At 48.9% G+C, this 20,533-nt stretch overlaps 1 protein-coding gene across 2 annotated transcripts in view; it reads right to left on the bottom strand.

Annotated features, from left to right (window-relative positions):
• SMARCA1 (SNF2 related chromatin remodeling ATPase 1) overlaps window positions 1-20,533 on the bottom strand; it is a 2,209,746-nt gene that overhangs the window by 1,076,086 nt on the left and 1,113,127 nt on the right. For both annotated transcript variants that reach the window (XM_086918497.1, XM_086918496.1), the window contains one exon: window positions 19,758-19,826. In XM_086918497.1, the coding sequence (XP_086774623.1) occupies window positions 19,758-19,826 (69 nt within the window). The remainder of the gene's footprint in view (window positions 1-19,757; window positions 19,827-20,533) is intronic.

The raw sequence follows: 20,533 nt of genomic DNA, 5'->3' as shown, positions 1-20,533 counted from the left end.
TGAACTGGGGTGGTGTGGTGAGCAAAAAAACGATGAATTTAGGCCCAGATCTCTGTGCTGGGGTGAATGTATGACATTGTTCTGCATTCTGTCCATCAACTGCTGTTTTTGTAATTTGTGGTTGAGGCTCCGCGACCTCCAGGAGACCCTCCTGGTAAGTTTAGCACCAGTGATATCGGGGAGTGATTCGACAATGCAGCCATCTCTATCGTAACGTCCTTGGTATATCCCGTGATCCGTGGTGAAGTCCAGAATAAGTCGATCCGCTCAAAAGTTTGGTGCGACGCTGAAAAAAGGTGTATTCCCGGGCAGTGGAATAACGGTATCTCCAGGCATCAGTCAATCCCACCTACCCAAGCCTCTGGAGCATAGAATCTGAGAGAGATCCTGAGTAACCTGTCCGTACCGCTGACCTATCTAGTTGTGAGTTAGGCACTATGTTAAAATTTCTCCCCAATAATAAACCCTCGTCCTGAGAGCTGAGAATGGTATTTAGTGTGTCTTGGAGGAAGACTTCTTGGTGTTCATTGGGGTTGTAAATAGAAACTATGGTATAAGTGTGGGATCCCAGTAAAATTTGCAGCGCCAACATCCTGCCTGGTGTTTCTGCATGTACCCCCAGTACTGTTCCCGGGAACAGTGTAGATATGAGAATGGCCACCCCCCGCTTTTTTTCCCATGGTCGAGGAAAAGTATTGTCTGTCATACCATTTGGACTGGAGACGTTTCCAGTCGGCACGTAGCAAGTGTGTCTCTTGCAATAGGCAGATATCGCAATGGGCCTCTATAAGCATTGTATTGATTGCACACCGTTTAACAGGTGTATTAAGTCCTCAGACGTTATAGCTCATTATCTTGTGATGTAATGTAAGTTTAATTTATAAAGCGCTGCTTATGCGCAAAGGCGTCTTGGCGCTGCAGTCTTCTAATCAAAAGGCAGAAGAGCTAAACACTGTAGTAAATGGGGGCGAAAAAGCTTTACCTATCCTGTGTGAAAAGCCATGTTTTTAGTGTCTTCCTGAAACTGACAATTGACGTGGCTGTTTTTAGAGAAAGTGGCAAGTCATTCCAAAGCATTGCTGTTGTCCTATACATGCTTCTCCCCCCGTTGTGACCTTTTTAAATGGTGGGACCACCATGTTCCTGGCTGAGCCTGAGCACAATGTTCTTGCCGGTATATACCATTTAAATCGTTTCATAAACCGGTCAGGCCCTTGTCCATGCAAAGACTTAAGCACCAAGCAGAGGGCTTTAAACTTACACCTTTGTCAAACTGGCAACCAGTGTAGTCTTCTGATGACTTCTTTTGCTGATTCATATTTATGTATTTTAAAAATGTTCAGAATGACTGATGTCAAGGTGAGATAGAGACTATTACAGTACTCTATCCGTGTGAGTTCTAAAGCCATGCTCACTGTTTTTAAAAGATCGGGGGTTGATACTTATAATCTTTTTATAACATCCTTATGTAGCAAAAAGAAGCAGATGCTGTTTTATTAACTTTCTCTTTAAATTTTAACTCACTGTCCAGCACAACTCCCAGGATTTCTACCTTAGTAGAGGGTATGGGCAGTGTGCTAGCTCAGGCGGCCACCAATCTAGTGTCCAGAGAGAGGGTTTGTTGCCGAAGATGATAACCTCGGTTTTTGAGGCATTCAGAATCAGGCAAGTGCCATCCATCCAATTGTACACCTTCATCATGTATGAGCTGAATGCCCAGTTAGTGCTAGTTCCCCCGTTAGTTAGAGACACCACAATGTGGGTGTCGTCTGCTTATGAGGCCAGGGTAAAGCCTGCGCTTTTGATAATGAACGCCAGTGGCATAACATATAGATTAAAGAGTGGAGGGCTCAATGCTGATCCCTGTTGTACTCCGCATGGCAGGGAGAATTGCCTGGAGACACAATTGCCCATTGCCACGTTTTGTTGTTGGTTCGTCAAAAATTATTTTAGGGGATCCATATCCATTTCTTTTAACTCCAGGTCCTGGAGCCGGGCAACTAACAACTCGTGGCCGACCGTATCAAAGGCTGCGGAGAGATCTAGCAGCACCAATGCCGCCGTCCCTCCTCCATCAAGAATTTCACACATGTCTTCCGTTGCCACAATTAGTGCTGATTCACTGCTATGGTGTTTCCTAAATCCGTGTTGTGTGTCATCTAACAATGATTTCTCGTCTATATATTTTCAAATTTGTTGGTTTACGATTTTCTCAGCCAATTTAGCAGCAAAAGGGAGTCTTGAAATGGGCAGATAATTGCTCGGGCCACGGAGTCCAGATTGTCTTTCTTCAGAAGTGGGAGAATAGGAGCAAGTTCCACTGAGTGGGGAAGGTCCCACTAGTGAACATCTGGTTAAGGATAAATCCAAAATCTTTTGTCACTTGGGCGGGCAGCATATGCATTATACTGGGCGGGCAGAGATCATATGGTAAGCCAGATTTGATTGACAGAATTAGGTCTCCAAGTTGTTTCCCCGGAGGGGTCATGAAAGTGGAGAAACTCCTTCTGTCCTCTAGATTGGTTGTCATCTTTTCAGCCTGATGGTTATCTCTTGTTTGCCACAAAATTATTGTAAATGGTAACAACCTTCTCGTGAACTAGCTAATGTGTCGCAAAAGTCTTGGTTTATCCCAACGTGATTAGCACTGGTAGGTGTGACCAGTTTCTTTATCACGGAAACAAGCCTTTTTTTTAGAACCGCAGGCAGTTTTTATATGCTCTGTGAAAAAGATGGTCTTTGCTGTTAGGATGCTCTCTTTATGCTTTGCAAATTTAGCTTTATAAATGATCCTTTCTTCTGCCTCTTAATTTTTTCTCCATCTTTGCTTTTGCCTGCTGTAAACCTGCCTGGATAACCTGAGCTTCTCATCATACCATGACTGTGACTTTTTTCCCATTTGAATTTTTGTAAGTGGTTGGTGCAACGGTGTCTAAAGCAGTTTTTAACTAGAGCGAGAAATTCTCCATTCTCCTCCAGATTGTCTCCTAGTTGACAGAAATTTGAGGTAGTGGCCTCGCCTAATTATGCCCGGCGTATTTTATGCCAGGCTCTGCCTCTTACTTGTTGAGGGGGGCCTATGTTGGAGTTTTTTTTCTGTTTTTATTATCACCCAGTGGTCAGACCATGTCACTGGAAAGGGTGGAAAAAGTTTAATGGCATCTTCAGCGGAAAAGATGCCATCCAAAGGAGTCTATAGTATCAATCTGTTTTTGAGAATCATGGTCATATGGCTGAGATACCCGCCACCCCCTCTCAACACAATCCCCAAGAATTGGGAAACCGGAAACAGTTCTTGAACTTTTGGAAGGCGGGAAGGGAGTCACCCTTCCCGGCCGTATTTATTAAAATATGAAACAAAATAAAACATTAAAATAACAGTTTCATATAATGTACAATTTCATTTCCACATTACGATGTTTGGCTAACCTTAACAGATCTCTAATACAAAGGTTCTCCTAGCCGAACTAACATCCTACAAAACATTTGACTTGAAATTGTACATCCTAACGTTAAGGGCCAACGGCAAGGTCGTAACCGGTGTCAGATCCCTAAACCAGAAATACCCCCCTCACTTGTGAGAGGAGCGACCGCACAGAGGCGTACCTCAAGTGCATCTACCAATTTCCCTTTGTACTTGACGGGGGTTCCAATAAACTCGACGCCATTTAACGGTCGTTCGAGGACTCGTGTGAGGTGTCTAAAAGGTAGCGTAAACCCCCTCCCGCACCCCACACAACTTACCCATCTGCCGTCGCAGATGTCCTGGCCCCGGGAAATTCCCCAGGAGGGGCCGTAGCCCCTCCTATCCAGGAAGGGGCCTTGACCACCTTTCCTTTCCTTCCGGCGGCCTCTCCTTAGACAGGACCGCCTCCCCGTTGAGGGGCCAATTGGCCACCTCCCCCGCGCGCTCCCATCCGTAATGGGTGACGCCCCCTCATAGGGATCTTCGAATTACTGCTCACCGATCATGACCTTACCGCCCGACCAAAAATAAATACGACAAGTCTACCTAAGTTACTAAGATTACAAAGCAAACCTCACTTATTACCAAGCGTGAATACTGCTCAATCCTTGTTCCAAAACTTTATTTGCAAAACATACTGAAAATAACCAATCTTTATTGCATCTTAAGAAATTTCACGATATCATCACAACCTGTAAGAAAACAGAGAAAACAAAAAAGATACTATATCAACTGTATTCACAACGAATCGCTGTCCTCAGGGGCTGGTGGGTGGGTCAAAATTGGCTCTTCGTTCCGTCTCGAGCTCACGTGCAGCGGGGAGGTGCAGCTTCAGAGCACAGGAACAAGAGGATGCTTTCTTGGCTTCCGCTCCTTTTATCCGTCTTCAGGGTGGGCGTGAACCCGCCCCCGCCTGCCTCCGAGGGCGTGGCCGGCCGCGTCGGTGTCTAGGCCAGCCCACTCTAGGGCGGGAAAAAGGCGCGCCCCGGCTACGCCGCTTCGGGCATACCAGCCGAGACTCGCCTCCCGCCCAAGATGGCTTCCCAGGGGGATCGTGGTACTCCACCATACGTTCGGGGGGACCGAATGGTCGCCCCTTTCCATATGGCTGAGATACCCGCCACCCCCTCTCAACACAATCCCCAAGAATTGGGAAACCGGAAACAGTTCTTGAACTTTTGGAAGGCGGGAAGGGAGTCACCCTTCCCGGCCGTATTTATTAAAATATGAAACAAAATAAAACATTAAAATAACAGTTTCATATAATGTACAATTTCATTTCCACATTACGATGTTTGGCTAACCTTAACAGATCTCTAATACAAAGGTTCTCCTAGCCGAACTAACATCCTACAAAACATTTGACTTGAAATTGTACATCCTAACGTTAAGGGCCAACGGCAAGGTCGTAACCGGTGTCAGATCCCTAAACCAGAAATACCCCCCTCACTTGTGAGAGGAGCGACCGCACAGAGGCGTACCTCAAGTGCATCTACCAATTTCCCTTTGTACTTGACGAGGGCCCCAATAAACTCGACGCCATTTAACGGTCGTTCGAGGACTCGTGTGAGGTGTCTAAAAGGTAGCGTAAACCCCCTCCCGCACCCCACACAACTTACCCATCTGCCGTCGCAGATGTCCTGGCCCCGGGAAATTCCCCAGGAGGGGCCGTAGCCCCTCCTATCCAGGAAGGGGCCTTGACCACCTTTCCTTTCCTTCCGGCGGCCTCTCCTTAGACAGGACCGCCTCCCCGTTGAGGGGCCAATTGGCCACCTCCCCCGCGCGCTCCCATCCGTAATGGGTGACGCCCACTCATAGGGATCTTCGAATTACTGCTCACCGATCATGACCTTACCGCCACAGGCCGGATAGTTGACCGGCTATCCGGACCCCCCACAAAACACTCCTACCTAAAGGTCATGCTGTAAACCCCTTAACCAGGCTATGAAGTCTCCTATGAGTAACTCGTTCCCCACCCGGGACAAATGAACACCGTCCCCCAAATACATACTGTCCCCCTTGATACAACCATGCGAAACAGAATGCAGTGTATTTGAACGAAACAATCTACTCACTTTGTTATTTATCTTCCTAACTGAATGATTCAGTGCAGTAACCGAAATAGCCCCCCGCCACACTTTCCGTGGGATCATATGGGACCATGCAATTGTGCACCCTGGAACTCTTCTTGCCAACCAACTTACTGTGGAAAGCATTGCCTCAAGAAGAAGTCGTCTACCAGTGGCCACCAGATCGTTACCCCCAAGATGGACTATGATTATAGACGGCGGTGACCTCGTCCGCTCTAACAAACCCTCAAAAAAGAATTGAAACTGGTCAATACAGAGCCCGCCCTTTCCGTAGAAGGACACCCTGTACCCGTATTCCCCAGCCACGTGACTCATATCACCTGCTTTGAATACGTCCGCGGCACGCCTCACGTATGAGTGGCCCACGACCCACACCTCCTTATTCGCAGACGGTGATTTCTGACCGCTGGTCCCCAGGAGTCGGGTCGACTGTACAGTCCGCCCCGCTTCGTAAGCTTGCGTAACTGAAAATCAAACAGAGACAAGAAGCGTGAGTATATCATTACAGCTTCACAACATGTGCAACCGCACATACCTTTTATAACAGTTAGAGGACCAACGCCCCACACGTTTTACTTGCTCCACACTCAGACCCCTGGCTGTCGCCTCAGTAGCAGCCCCTATCCGAAAGGAATGGGTCCCGAACTCGCCGGGGTTCAAGCCAGCGGCCGAAATAGACATCGCAAGCACCCTCCGGAACTGAAACCTCGTCAGTGGGGTGGCGTCAGCGTGTCTCAACAAGCTCCCCCCCCATGCTGCCACCCTCTGCGCTAAATATTCCTCTACGCACACAACAGGGCACATGGAAGACCCGGGGATCCTCTGAATGATTACGCAGTCCCCGATTGCACCCTGATCGGATTTGGACCTAACAAACGAGACCGTCATCGTCTCCTCCCTGACCTGAATGTGTTCCCGGCACAGTCCCCCCATCGTATCTTGCTTGTTCTTTGCCACTAATTCGCTTACCCGCATAGCCCCATGGAATGCCAGTGCAAATGCGGCTCGGAACAACACTGCTTCCTACTGGGATGAACACGTTGCCGGTAGTACAGACAATAACAGGGTCAACCTATCCAGACCTATCGGGTGCCTATCGTCTACTCTGCGACCCTCAAGGCGTTGCCACCCACGTATCGCTTTCTGCACAACGAAAGACGCTGTCGGGTCCTGGATCCCATGAGCCTTTGCCATAAAGGAAATGGCGGCCCGATGCTTCTGGGCCGTAGCTACTGATTTGCCTGCCTGACGTAAAGAGAGCAGGAATTTCACGACAAACTCTTCCTGACCCCAAAGCTCCCCCCCGGCAGTACCCAAAAAGGCCCAATAGGAACGGAACGCCCCTTCGTATGCCTTCCTTGTCCTGGGTGCTAAACTCTCTCCCACGAGGTTTTGTAGTTCGGGGCACCGAGAGACCAGAGAGCTTCGGGAAAGGGTGCCGGCACCGGGTCCGCTGTGGGCAGAAAACCCCAGAAGGCCTGCATACGGAAACGAGAAAGCGCATCAGCCGCTTGGTTCATCACCCCCGGCACGTGTCGCGCCCTAAACAGTACATTCAGTTGCATGCATAACAACACAATTTCCTTGAGCACTCTCAGAATCAATTTGCATCGTGCTGCCTGACTATTGACACACTCAACCACGGTCATGTTATCAGACCAGAACACCACAGAGTGATCCCTAAACCCTTCAGGCCATGTTTTCAAAGCCACCAGAATAGGGAACAGTTCGAGAAAAGCAATGTTACTCGTCAACCCGCACTCATGCCACCATGACGGCCATTTTTGAGCCGACCATTGTGTACCCAATATGGCGCCAAAACCTATACTCCCCGCCGAATCTGTCCAAAGCCCCAACTCCTCGGAAGACACCGCTGGTTTGTTCCAGACAATTCGACCATTGAAATCCGCCAGAAATGCAATCCAAATGCGCATGTCCTGGCGAACCTCTGCCGAGAGTCTCGTGCGGTGATGTCCTTCCTTCAAGCCGACCATGGATTGTGCAATCGAGCGGGAAAAGGGGCGCGCCATCGGTATCACTCTTAGGGCAAAATTCAACTGACCCACCACCTGTTGCAATTGATGCAGGTTTACTTTCGTTGCACGAATACATGTCTCAAGGGATAACCTGAATTTTAACACTTTTTCCTTAGGTAATCGAAAACAACCTTCCACCGAGTCGAGCTCGATCCCCAGAAACTCGATCAAGGTCGAGGGACCCACAGTCTTACCTGGCGCCAATGGCACACCGAATTGATTCATTAGGACACAAAATTCATGTAAAGCCTGTCCACACTCAGGATCCCCGGCTGCCCCCAAAAACAGAAAGTCATCGAGATAGTGCATAACATGTTGAAAACCTGTCTTCCTTGTGAATACCCACTGCAGAAAACAACTGAACTTCTCGAAATAGGCACATGAAATCGAGCATCCCATTGGCATACATCTATCCATGTAATAGCGGCCCTGAAACTGAAAACCAAGGAGACGCTGATCGTCTGGGTGTACCGGGAGCAACCGGAACGCTGACTCGATGTCCGATTTTGCCATCAGCGTCCCGGGCCCCAGGCGATTCAACATGGCAACGGCCTCATCGAAAGATGCGTACCGTACCGAACACACTTCCGGGTCTATCGCGTCATTCACGGAAAGACCACGTGGGGCTGACAAATTATGTATCAGCCGAAACTCACCCGGGTCCTTCTTGGGGACCACCCCTAGCGGAGAACAAACAAAGTTAGCAACCGGTGGCAAATCGAATGGACCGGCGACACGACCTCGAGTCACCTCTTTCCCAATCTTTACCTGCACCACCGCCGTGTGCTGCAAGACCGACAGTTGGTTCTTACAGTTTGGTACACCCTGAAAATCCCCCACTGGGATGCGGAAACCATGTGAAAACCCGTTTCGCAACACCCCAGCGGAAGCATGATCCGGGTATTCGCTGAGCCAAGGAATCATTGCCATGGTATCAATCGGGGTAGGCAAAGGCGCCCCTCGGACTGTATTAGACCTGTTTGGCGCCTCCCTTACCACCGTTATCACCCGTTTTGGCTCTGCACATGGACTCAGGATGGGATGGCTGCCCACACCCTCCACACTCATGTCTGAATTTGCATGACCCCTGGGGCCTCGTACATTTCCCTCTGTTAAAATTCCAACAGATCCCCCTTTTACCTGTGTTGCCACTCGGCTTCGAGTGGTACTCGTTACCTGCACCCGTCCGAAAGGGTGTCCCAGAATTTTGGCGGGAAGATTCCCCCCCGTTACTCCCTACCAATGGTACTTTCAACATTCCTGTACTCTCCATTTTTTGCCATGACACAGAGTCGTAACAATCCCAAGTCAACAATGGATTATGTTCTTTAGCTTTTCTAAACAGATTGTCATAGCAGAACCACTGATTGCCCCCATATGCCACAGAATACTCCATAATACGCGACTGATAAATGGGTAACTCGGTCAGCAACTCGGGCCTGCGCTCGCCCATGATGGAGGTAAAAATGCCCCACGCTCTGCCCCAAGTACCAATGGTCTTGTCGACCTTAAAGGCGGCCATTTTCGCGCGCCAAACACTCGGCTGCATGAGCTCCTTCTGACTCTTCACATGCTCTATCTCGTAATGGTCGGTAAGCAATGAAAACATGTTTACATACTTATCCGCCCAAATCAATTCCTTAATTTCTTGTGGGACGTGCTGGGCAATCTTCTCCCTTCGAGAAGGTACAGACCCCTCCCCCGCAATCGGCAATGGCCGCTTACCTGAAGTAGACCCCGCGCTTGTCGCCGAAATTGGGCCTGCTGTACTTCCAGCCACGGGAACCTGTGGGGGAACAGAAGATGTTGCCTTCGCAGCCTCCCTAGATTCCCGCAGTTGCCTCATTACTGCCCGGGCGTCGTCAGCCGTGGCGCCCTCGCTATCGTTTCCCAACCACGCTGCCAATTGTGCCGCTAACTCGGGAGGCATATCCTCCCTGTTCACGGGGGTGACCACCACAGGGATTGGATTCCCCTCTTTCGGCACCGGGATTGGCTCCTCACGTGGGGTTTCGGGAACCGGGGTGTCCCCCCCAAGTGCTCCCCTTCTGGGCCTCTTGCTTTTTCCACCGGGGACTGTTCCCTGCAAAGGCCGTTTCGGTCCTCCCTCCCCGTCCTTAGCCTCCACCTTTTTCTTCAGATCGGCTATCTCCTTCATGAGCATTCGTAGCATCTGCTCGGTACCGACCCGCTTTCCGACTTTCTTGGGCATTCTCAGACGGGATATCTGTAAGACAAAAGAAAGATTACAACGCTCAAAATTGGCTCTTCGTTCCGTCTCGAGCTCACGTGCAGCGGGGAGGTGCAGCTTCAGAGCACAGGAACAAGAGGATGCTTTCTTGGCTTCCGCTCCTTTTATCCGTCTTCAGGGTGGGCGTGAACCCGCCCCCGCCTGCCTCCGAGGGCGTGGCCGGCCGCGTCGGTGTCTAGGCCAGCCCACTCTAGGGCGGGAAAAAGGCGCGCCCCGGCTACGCCGCTTCGGGCATACCAGCCGAGACTCGCCTCCCGCCCAAGATGGCTTCCCGGGGGGATCGTGGTACTCCACCATACGTTTGGGGGGACCGAATGGTCGCCCCTTTCCAGTATGTTTTCCTACATGAAAGTTAAAATCCCCTAGTTTGGTGAAATTATCATTGATAATTAGAGACTCAATTACCATACTAAGATTATTGGTGAAGCTACTCCTTAATCCAGGTGGGCAATAAATTAGCATCACCTTAATAGCTGATACATCTGGAGGCTGTACCGAAAAGGTTAATGCCTCAAAGCCTGTCGTATGTAGTGGTTCAAACTTTATTTTAAAATGGTTGTGATAGAAAATCGCCAATCCACCTCCCTTTTTTTCTGTCTATCCAGTCTAAATACAGCATATCTCGGGGGTGTGGCAGCAACGATAGCTGCGCCAGAACTCTCATTTGCCTAGGTTTCTGTTACAAATGAAACATCACTGTCTGGGGTTTGGACAAGATCATAGAAATCTAACAGGTGTTTTATCAGGGATCTTGTATTTAGTAGCATGCAGCATACGTTGGAGCTGTTAGGACCAGGACTCTTTCCTTGCATTTGGCCAGATTTTCTAAGGCTTTCTAAGTGAAGTGTGGGTTGTTCATTATCGATATAGTAATGAGAAGGGCATGCCAAGCTAGCAGTGATAATGTGTCTTAGTGCCATCAGTGATTCTCGAGAGTAGCAGATGTTACCTGACTTGATTTGATGCAAGGGGCAAGGGGGCACGGTCCAGGCGCGGACTGGATTGCCTTTGGTGCGCTCTGGGCACGCCCGCTGCGCTTCTGCGCCATAGCCTCCTTTTCACTTGGCAAGCTTTCCTGAGAACAAAGGACTAGACCACCTCTTCTCCAAGATGTCGGCTAGCCCACAGCACAACGGAAGTGAGTCTCTTTTCAAACAGCCCGCTAATGGCTGCGAAGGACCGGGGAGATATCTATCGAAAGAAAAGGACTTTGCCTTACAAAACGGCAGCTTTCATAAATAAAGTCAGTGCAAATAACAGTTTAGGCTAAGAATTGTTAAAATGATAAAAGTCTTCAGATAAGCAAGGTATTTTACAGGGTAGCAGCAAACACTTGTTAGGAGGTTTTGTCTCAATTATACAGGTGCAGCAAAATATTTTACCTTAAAGGCCTTAAATGCTGACATCTGGGTATTTATGGGGATGCGCAGTGATTCTCGCCTCAAATTTTAGAAGTTTGAAGTCATCCTGGCCCCATGTGTTGTCATGCTATAGAAACAAAGGCACTTCCTCCACCTTGCCTTCGCTGGTGCCCGACCTACAGATAGGCTGCCCCTCGCGTCAGAGCCCCCTTGGTATTTGAATAAGCATGTAGAGCATAATATAGTTACCCATGGGTTTGAGCATCAAGCCTCTTAGAATAGAGATGCCTCCCTTCCCCTGGTTTCGACCTCACTCCGCTCGTTTTAGCTCCCTCTATGGTTTCGTGTATCCCTGACCACCTGATTGTTAGTCCTCCCCACCTGTGGTCACGATAGCCATAGGCTCTGAGTATAGAGAAGAAGAGAAGATAAGAAATAAAGGAGACAGATAAATTAACAAACACATAGAGAGTGCCACCAATTGGGAGTAGATCACACTATTGTGCATGGGTCCATGTGTCCGGTGTTGGTCGTCTCATTGACGGGAATGAGCCCCCTCCACCAAGAACGATTTTCTTCTTACCTGGACACATCTGTTAGTTTCTGCGGCCCAGGGATAGAGGGCAACTTCTGCATGTGCGATCATAGGTTCAGAGTTTCTCCGGCTTCAACTCGGTTCTGTATTTGTCAGAGAAGCGCCTCTTTCTCTTTCTGGCTCTCCGTCGCGGAAGGTTTGGAAGGTTTCTCCCGTCAGGTCCCTCATTGTCATCCCGGCTTTAATGATCCATGTGCGGCGGTATTATCTGTTGATGACCCGGAAAGGTCCCCCCCTACAAGTCAAGACCAAGCACCTCCTGTGCTTCTTTTAGGGACCGGACTGACGGTAGTTCTTTTTTCCAAACAAATGAAAACCACACAAGATGATGGATGGAATGTTGCACATTCGCAAAACATTCACCTCTAGTCACACATCTGGGTTTCATCTATCGTTATTTTGCTCACCACGCCACCCCAGTTCAGACATGGCCATATGCAAATCAGTATTGACCCTGTGCCTCATGGGAACAGTCCAGTCCAAACTGCCAAGCAGGTCTTCCCTGGACCGGAATCAAGCATCCTAAGACTGGTTTCTGGCTATCAGAAGCCATCAGTGGAGAAGTGTGGCTCAATGGTTAGAGGAGGCAGACCATGAAACAGAGGTCAGACCCGGGACCAGGGTTCAATTCCCGACGCGGCAGGGTCTTGAGCCCAAAAATGTCCAAGGACTCGATAATTCTCGCTTCGGTGCCTGCTCAAATCACGGGTTCACACTCTGCAACTCCGGGCAATAGCTTGCTTAATTTCCACTATGGCCCCCCGCGGCGGGATGCCTGGCTTTCACCTTGGGGGTGCCCAGTACGGGTTATCTCACAGGGAAAAACCAGGACGGGTTCCCAAAGCAAGCTCTTAGAGATCGTTGGTGATAATGCGCTATATAATATATTACAATTACAATTACAATCAGCCAGGATAGCTTGACTCCAGTGGCGTAGTGAGCACGGGGCCCAGCTGCTCCAGGAATCTGCAGGGGATTGGTTCCTCCGAGTGTTCTCCAGTTGATTCCATTTTTTTTTCCCTGGGGTTGAGCCACCTGTTGCTCAGGGGTGCGTCCCTCCACCTTTTTGGTGCTTGGTTTCTGAAGGAGATTGGATTGTCGGGTCCTTTCTAGCCCAGTGTGTAGTCATCTCTACAAGGGCGCCTTTGCTACGTTTCCAGCAACAAGGTCGTTCAGACCGGCCTATTCTAGGTTCTCTGGCCCACAGGGGGAGTCCGCAGAACTCTCTGTTACTTGTCACTGTGTTGGCGTGTCGCTGAGGTCCCGTTTCACATTCCAGCCCAGTGGGTGTCAGGCAGAGGTTGCGACGTCCCTATAGCCACCAGATCAGTGCCCTCTCCATGCTGGTATTTCCTGTTGCTCACTTACAGGGCTTTCAAATGGGTTTGCACCACAGTCACGGGACCTGCCACCGATATCTTTTTCGTGGGCTGCAGTTTCTGTTACGCCTGTTCCAGCCCCCCAACTCAGCACTAGGTCTCCACACGTCTAGCAATGCTCTTTGTCGTGTTTTGAGGTGACCGGGGCTAGCCTCTTGCCCCCTCCGTGAACCAGATCCCACCAGCAGTCGAAAAGAGGCATGGGGGGCCTTCACTGTCCACTCTCTTCTTTTGGGCCGCTCTGTTTTCTGCATCGGGAACAGGGCCCGGTCCTGCCGCCGGGCAAAGTCGGCCAACCCTTTTAGGGCAGGTCACGGAAAGGCGTTCAGGGCGTCTCGGGTGCCACCTTCCATGCCTCACAACGCCTGGATTGCGGCCTTCTCGTCCACCCCGGGCCTAGTCAGTGCTTGTCTCAGTTCACACCCAGCAGCCCTGCCGTCCCTGCAGCTCTCACCTCATTGTAGCTGCTCACAGGCCCAAACTTCTTCCATGACGGCAGTGCCCAGCCAGAGTGAGTCCACTAGCTGTTTCTCTGATGGGCCTGTCCCCTAGGTCTGGCCTTCTTGTTACCATTCCCGGGCAGATCCCAGCTTGATAGACGCTCCCTAAGTCACTCGGCCCGGACGCCGCTGAGGTAGCTTGCCAGCCACAGGTATCGTCCCCGTCTTACTGAGAGGTGTTTCACCTCGCCCACAGCAGCCACCTGCTTCGCTGCTGACAGAAGTTCGAGGCCTGGTCTTTTTCCTCCTTCCGGCTCATCAACCGGGCTAACTGCAGGGCGTCACCGTTGCGAATCTTAGTTCACCGCTGTCCGCATATCACGCTACTTATCCACTATATGTCCTCCAAGGCACGGGACACTTCAGCCGTGTTCGGGGTCCAAGGATGGTTGTTGGATGCTGATTATCGGCCTGGGTGAGCGGAGCTCCGGAGAAACGCTGCTACTCTGCCGCCATCTTGGCCACACCCCCCGAAAATTTGTATTTAGTGTGAGTAGGTGGATTGGGAGTGGGAACACACATGCGAAAAGATAAGGCCAAATTGAGGTCCCATTGGGCCATGATGAATGGTCTTTGAGAGAACAGGTGTTGATGTTCCTTGAGAAAACAGGTCAAAACAGGTGACTTAAACAAAGAAGGTTGGTCTGGCAACCGCAAGAAAGCCGAAATGCTTTTAAGAAACGTTTACAGTGCCCAGAGTAGAGCCCTGCCGGTCCAGAGAAAGTACAAACAGTAAAACCTAGAAGAGGGGTGCAGAAAGGGGGTCGTGTTCTTGAATGCACACAATGACACACATTTGCCTCAACTGCAAGCATACACTGTCATGGTAGAGGGACGGACTTCAGGAGTAAGGTAGAAAACTGTGAACTGTTGGCGCTAAATTTCCATGTATGAAGGCGGAGGGTGCACGGGTTTGGCTGTGGCGACAGAAGATCCTCCCGAAGGGGAATCCTGATCAATTATGAATGCTCATGCCCAGCAGTTTGGAAAACCAGACTCTTTGAGCTTAATCCGGAACCACAAGAATGATTTGGGTCCAATTGTTTCTGATCTTCTTGAGAACACTGTGCAGGAGTGGTATTGGTAGAAAGACGTCCAGGATGCCAGAACTCCACTTGAGATGAAAGGCATCACTGAACAAGAACCGCCTTGGAAACTTCAGCGTGCAGAATTGCTGACATTGCTTGTTCTCAGCAGAGGTGAAGATATCTAACCAAGGCACTGTTCACTCTTAGACCATGCTCAACCTCTGAATGGAGACGCCATTTGTGATCTGTTAGGCATCGACGGCTGTGTATGACCACTCTGGCATTCACAGAGTCCCCCAGATGCTGAACCACCAGGGAAAGGCCCACACCTTCCTGCTATGTCCGGAGATGCAGGGCTGCTTAAAAAGGGTAGATGACCCCACTCGCCCTGTTTGTTACAACACCACCTGATGGTGGTGTTGTCCGTGAATACCTGCACCAGCCTTCCCCTGATTAAAGGAAGAAAAGCGTTCAATGGCAATTGGATCGCCTAGAGAAAAAACTTCTAATTTAGCTGACTGGCCTGCATACAGGAGAGCTACTGGTAAGCTATGCAGTGCACAACCCTGGTCACAATAGTAGGCCGACATGAAGGCAACATTCCTGAATGTGTCTGAAAAGTTCACACTTTCGAAAACAAGAAAAAAAGTCTCTAAAAGCAAGAATAGGCTATAAATAGAAGAGACCTAAATGGTAACTGTCACAGTATTCACATCACCATGATCTGAGGGATTTGGAAAGTCCTCTTTCTGCTAAGGTTCTCCATCGTAGACAGATCTACCTCCATGTTGCCAAAAAGGACTTGAGATGCACAAATTGGACTCACTAGTTACAAAATAAGAAATTACTGTATAAAAGAATTGACACTAATTAAAAATCAACTTTTGCTATTAGTTACATTTAGGGATTTTTAATCTTAACTTTTGAAACTGAGTAGTTCTGCTAAACACAACTCTGGATTCAACCATTGAGGGAAACGGTACCGCAAATATGCCTTAACCAAGCATATGCGTGGTTAAGGCATATGCAGGGTCTAGTTGCTGCTGCTGCCGGGCGGGAGAGCAGGAAGAGGGAGGATCGGGACGAGGCGGAGAGTTAAGTCGGGTTTTGAGGGAGTGGGGATAGTTTTCAGGGCTGGGAGGTGGTCAGGGTATGTTACAGGGACAACGGGGGTCAGGAATTTTAGGTCTAAGGGCAGGTGATGGAGGTGGGGTAGATTATTTGGGTTGGGGGTAATTTTGGAGGTGGGGTCGATGTAGTTTTAAGGACTGGGGGGTCGGGAGTTTTAGGGCTCAGGGCAGTGGACAGGAAAGGGTCGGTTTTAAGGCTGAAGGGGCAGTTGGGATGGGGCGGAGGTAGGTGGGGATAGGTTTGTTTTAGGGCTCAGAGAGTGGGCTGGGGTCAGAGTAGCTTTTAGGGGGCTGAGTTGTAGGGCTCAGGGCAGGGAACTAGGGCCAGACCTGGAACCAAAACCGGCCCTGGCAAAGTACTCAGCCGCCCCCATGGAAAGGGTGGGGGCAGGCGAGCTGTTTGCCAGGGCCATTTTTGGCCCATTTTGTAATAGCTGCTGATATCGCAGCTATGCTGCAAAACAGGCAAGGTTACAGAAACAGCCCTCTAGGGGCCCAAAACAAGACCGCACCCTGGCAACCCACTGGGGAAACGCCCGGTGCCCACTCCGGACAGTCCGGCCCTGCAGGCGAAGGAGGTGGGGTTAGATTATTTGGGTGTGGGTAGTTTTGAGGGTGGGGGGTTTGAGGTAGTTTTCAGTGCTGGGGGGTCCGAAGTTTGGGGGGGTCGGAAGTTTTAGGGCTCAGGGCAGGGGACATGAAAGTGGCAGTTTTAAGCCTGAGGGGGCTGTAGAGCTGGGGCGGGGGTATGTGGGGTTAGGTTTTAGGGGGTGGGGGCTAGTTTTGGGACTCAGGGAGGGGGCTGGGGTCGGAGAAGTTTTTAGGGGGCTGAGTTGTAGGGATCAGGGTAGGAGACAGGATAAGGGCAGTTTTCAGGTCGAAGGGGCAGTTGGGCTGGGGTAGTGGGAGGTAGGGATTTTAGGTTTAGGTTGTTTTTTGGGTTTAGGGCAGAATGCAGGAAAGATGGCACTTTCTCACACAACACCCCTCCCTCCCCCCCCCCCCCCCAACGAAAGGTGATGAGACTAACCTTGCCCTGGGGAGTCTTCATTGTCTAAGTCGAAGAACCTAGAAAGTCCATGTGCATTGGCACGGGCAGTCCCTGGTCGGTGTTCCACTTCAAAGTCCATTCCCTGTAGGGAGATTGACCATCTTAGTAGTTTGGGATTTTAACCTTTCATCTGCATTAGCCATCTGAGAGGTATGTGGTCAGTTTGAACCAAGAAGTGAGTTCCAACCAGGTAGGGCCTCAACTTCTTCAGGGACCATACCACAGCAAAGGCCTCCCTCTCAATGGCACTCAAACGCTGCTCTTAGCCTCCTGATCATAAAAGAAACAGGCTGGACTTGGCCTTCATCATTGGTCTGGGATAGGACCGCTCCTACCCTAGCTCAGAGGCATCAGTCTGCACTATGAACTACTTGGCATAATCTGGTGCTTTTAGAATTGGTGCTGAGCATATTGCTTCTTTTAGGGTGTCAAAAGCCTTTTGGCAACTAACAGTCAAGTTTATTTTCTTGGGCATCTTTTTGGAGGTGAGTTCTGTGAGGGGGGTCACAATGGACCCATATCCCTTCACAAACCTCCTGTAGTACCCAGTCCATGATACTCTGGATCTTGGGTTGTAAGGGCAGTACCTGGCCTCCATCAACAAGGTGGCCCAGGTACACCACGGTGCCGTGCCCTATATTGCATTTGGATGCCTTGATAGTTAGGCCTGCAGATTGCAGGGCTGCTAAAACCACCTTCCCAAGTTGGATCAGGTGATCCTGCCAGGTGGAGCTAAAGACAGCAATATCATCAAAATAAGCTGCACTAAAGGACTCCAACCCAGTCAGGACTTGATTCACTAACCTCTGGAAGGCGGCAGGGGCATTCTTTAACCCAAAAGGCATTATAGTAAACGGATAGTCTGCAGGTGGGCAGAGAGGGTGTCTGAAAAGACAACCACATCTACTGACCCATCTTTTGGGCTGCTGGAGAGGAGATCAGGGAGAGGTTCACTCTCTGCTTCCTGTTCTTCATCAGTCACCATCAGCATGGTGATGTCAGCCCTGTCATTGTAGAGGGCCCCTAAGGGTGGCACAATAAGTGCTGCAGTTGAAAGGGGTCTTCTCTGGTCACAATGCCCTGGGTACCTAGGGTACCATTTACCAGGGGCTGACATGTGGCCAGAGATACCAATTGGGTTTTAGCTTCAATACAGTTTTTGGGAAGGAACACATGCCCTGGGCACCTGATTGGCAGGAGCCTAGGGCACACTCAGTCAAAGCACATCAGCAATTCAGCAAAAAGTGGGGGCATACCATGCAAGAAAGATGGAACTTTCCCACACCCAGCAAACAAGAGGCATTAATAGATCGCAGGGCCAAACTGCCTTAGAAGAATAAGCATTTTCCAAAAGTCTCCACTCTCTTTTATCCCTTATTGGGGAAGTAGTAGGGAAATGGTCAGGGTTTGTGTAAGCTTGCTCCACAAGACTCTTCGGAGAAGGGTCATGCAACAAAAAGGCTAGGTCACCTGGAGCAGAAGGATTGCGCCTGGCGAGTTGTTGGTTGACTAGTGGGCCCCTAGCAGGTTGTCAGTCGAGATCTAATTCAAATGGTGAGACTTAAATACTAATGTGGGCTGAGCCAAGAGGTAATCCCTGAAGGGGGCTACTTTCGAGCCCTGATAAGCAGAGTACACAATACAATATGTTTTGCCTATTGTATTGTATATGCTCCACTACTAGTGAAACCTAAAGTGCTTGGGAAAGATGAGGCCTACAAAAGTAAAAAATATAAAAACATGATGAACAGAAATGTAATGTGTTGTAAATCTGATGTTGGTTTGATCAAAGTTAAGAATATTTAACCTGATTTGGCTAACTTGTGTAAAAATGAAAAGTATAATGATCAAAAAAGGAGTTGCTGCATACTACTATCCTGCTATTATAAGACGGGCTACACCTAACAGAATGTACAGGAACATAAACACAATCAAAACCATGAAAAGTGTAATCATAGTCAAAGAAAAAGCTTCTAACTACCATGGAATGGGTTAACACAAGATTGCCTACTTTGTTACAAAACGTGTATTAATACCACAAAGGGTTAGAAATGATAGCATGCACAGTGAGGAAATATTGGTCAAACTAGAGACATCAATTAGATTTGAGAAAAAAGAGGACCACTGGCCACGTATTAAAGAAGATAAGAATTGCCACAAACCATTGTCAGCAACGGCCATCAGCAGCAGTTCAGGATACACACCAGCAGATCTGTTAACATTACGTAGTCAAATGTAAACATGCTCTGTTTTAGGGAATTCTTCAGAATTACGTGCAAGAAGTGCCTCACTTAGTCTGCTGCAGCTGTAGGTGGGGTTTGATTTTCTCAAATGTGTTCTGAATACCCAGGCCAGTAAATAGGCTTTATCAGAGAGCAGTTAAATGTGGGAAGATTCTGTTAGGTTTGTACAGACTACATAAACTGTGGTGCCCACTGTAAATAGGCTTTATCAGCAGCTGTCTCATACAAGGAGTGGCAGTTTATGAGCCTCCCGCTTGAGTTATGAGCAGCATCTCCAGATAAATTTAAGCATATGTGTTTGGAAGGTGTCAGCAGCATATCCTAAACAGGGTTGGCTAGGGAGCAGTCACTAGTTTTTATGGGCAAAACTGACACACTCTTTTTATCACAGCAGTGAGATGGCAGAATGGTTGATTGTGGGTAGTGTGTGACAGTTTTGGTTAGCAGGGGGCCCAAAGTGCTAAAGCTCCTTCAGGGGAGCAGTTATTGCACGAAGATTAGCCACATTACATCTACAAAGATGACCAACCAGCATCACCACATTTCAGAACAAAGGAAAAACTTTTATGAATACTTTCAATACTGTAAATATATTTTGGAAGCAAATTAATATCAAACACTGCTTACCGCATGGAGTCTTTCCACCAGCTTTTGATCGCCAAGACAGTTGTTTGTGTCAAACCAGGAGTCAAAGTCCTATAAAAAAAGTATCCAAATTAAAACATTATATGACTGTGTGTATGTATGAATGTTAATTCGACCAGTTTAGTGATGTTATGGTTATTGAAAAAAAATGAGTGCAGTGTTCCTAATAAGATCAAAGTTTACTTACCTATACTCCTTAAAATATCCGTTACAGGTTTCTTCCTTAATGTCATGAAAACTAAAACATCTCCAGCCATGTGCTGGAACCAAGGGCACTTTTGAAACAGAGAGGTATCTTTCCCACAGCAACAGATCCTCATGTTTATGCATATGAGACAGACAGCCTTCAAATCATATCAGCTATTACTGGGTCTCACCACAAGTAGAAACAAGGGATAGGAAGCTGGATGTTTCCTGTCTAAAAATGTGAATGTGGCATGGGGAACAATGGGCACAGCAAAAGGCCTTCCCAACAGTTCAGTACAACACTTCCTTAAGGTGTGTCTGTAGCCATGATAGCAGAAGTAAAATACAAATCCAACTCCCACTGGTTTCTTCTCTCAGACCTTTATGTAGCTTTGCAAAAGAAGTGTAAGAATATCCAAGGGCTTATAGATATGGCTAATGAAGGAGACATATTGATATCCACACGAAACACCCCTCCAGAAGGAAAGGAGAAAAGGCCACTCGGGGAAACTTTGGGAGCCGTTTATTCAGGACAGCAAGGCAAGATGCATGTCGGCGTTGTAGCCTTCCTC

This window comes from Lissotriton vulgaris, chromosome 4_1 (genome assembly GCF_964263255.1).
Source record: "Lissotriton vulgaris chromosome 4_1, aLisVul1.2, whole genome shotgun sequence".
NCBI classification, from domain to species: domain Eukaryota; kingdom Metazoa; phylum Chordata; class Amphibia; order Caudata; family Salamandridae; genus Lissotriton; species Lissotriton vulgaris.
The sequence above is the reverse complement of the archived record's forward strand: the minus strand, read 5'-3'. Positions and strand labels throughout refer to the sequence as shown.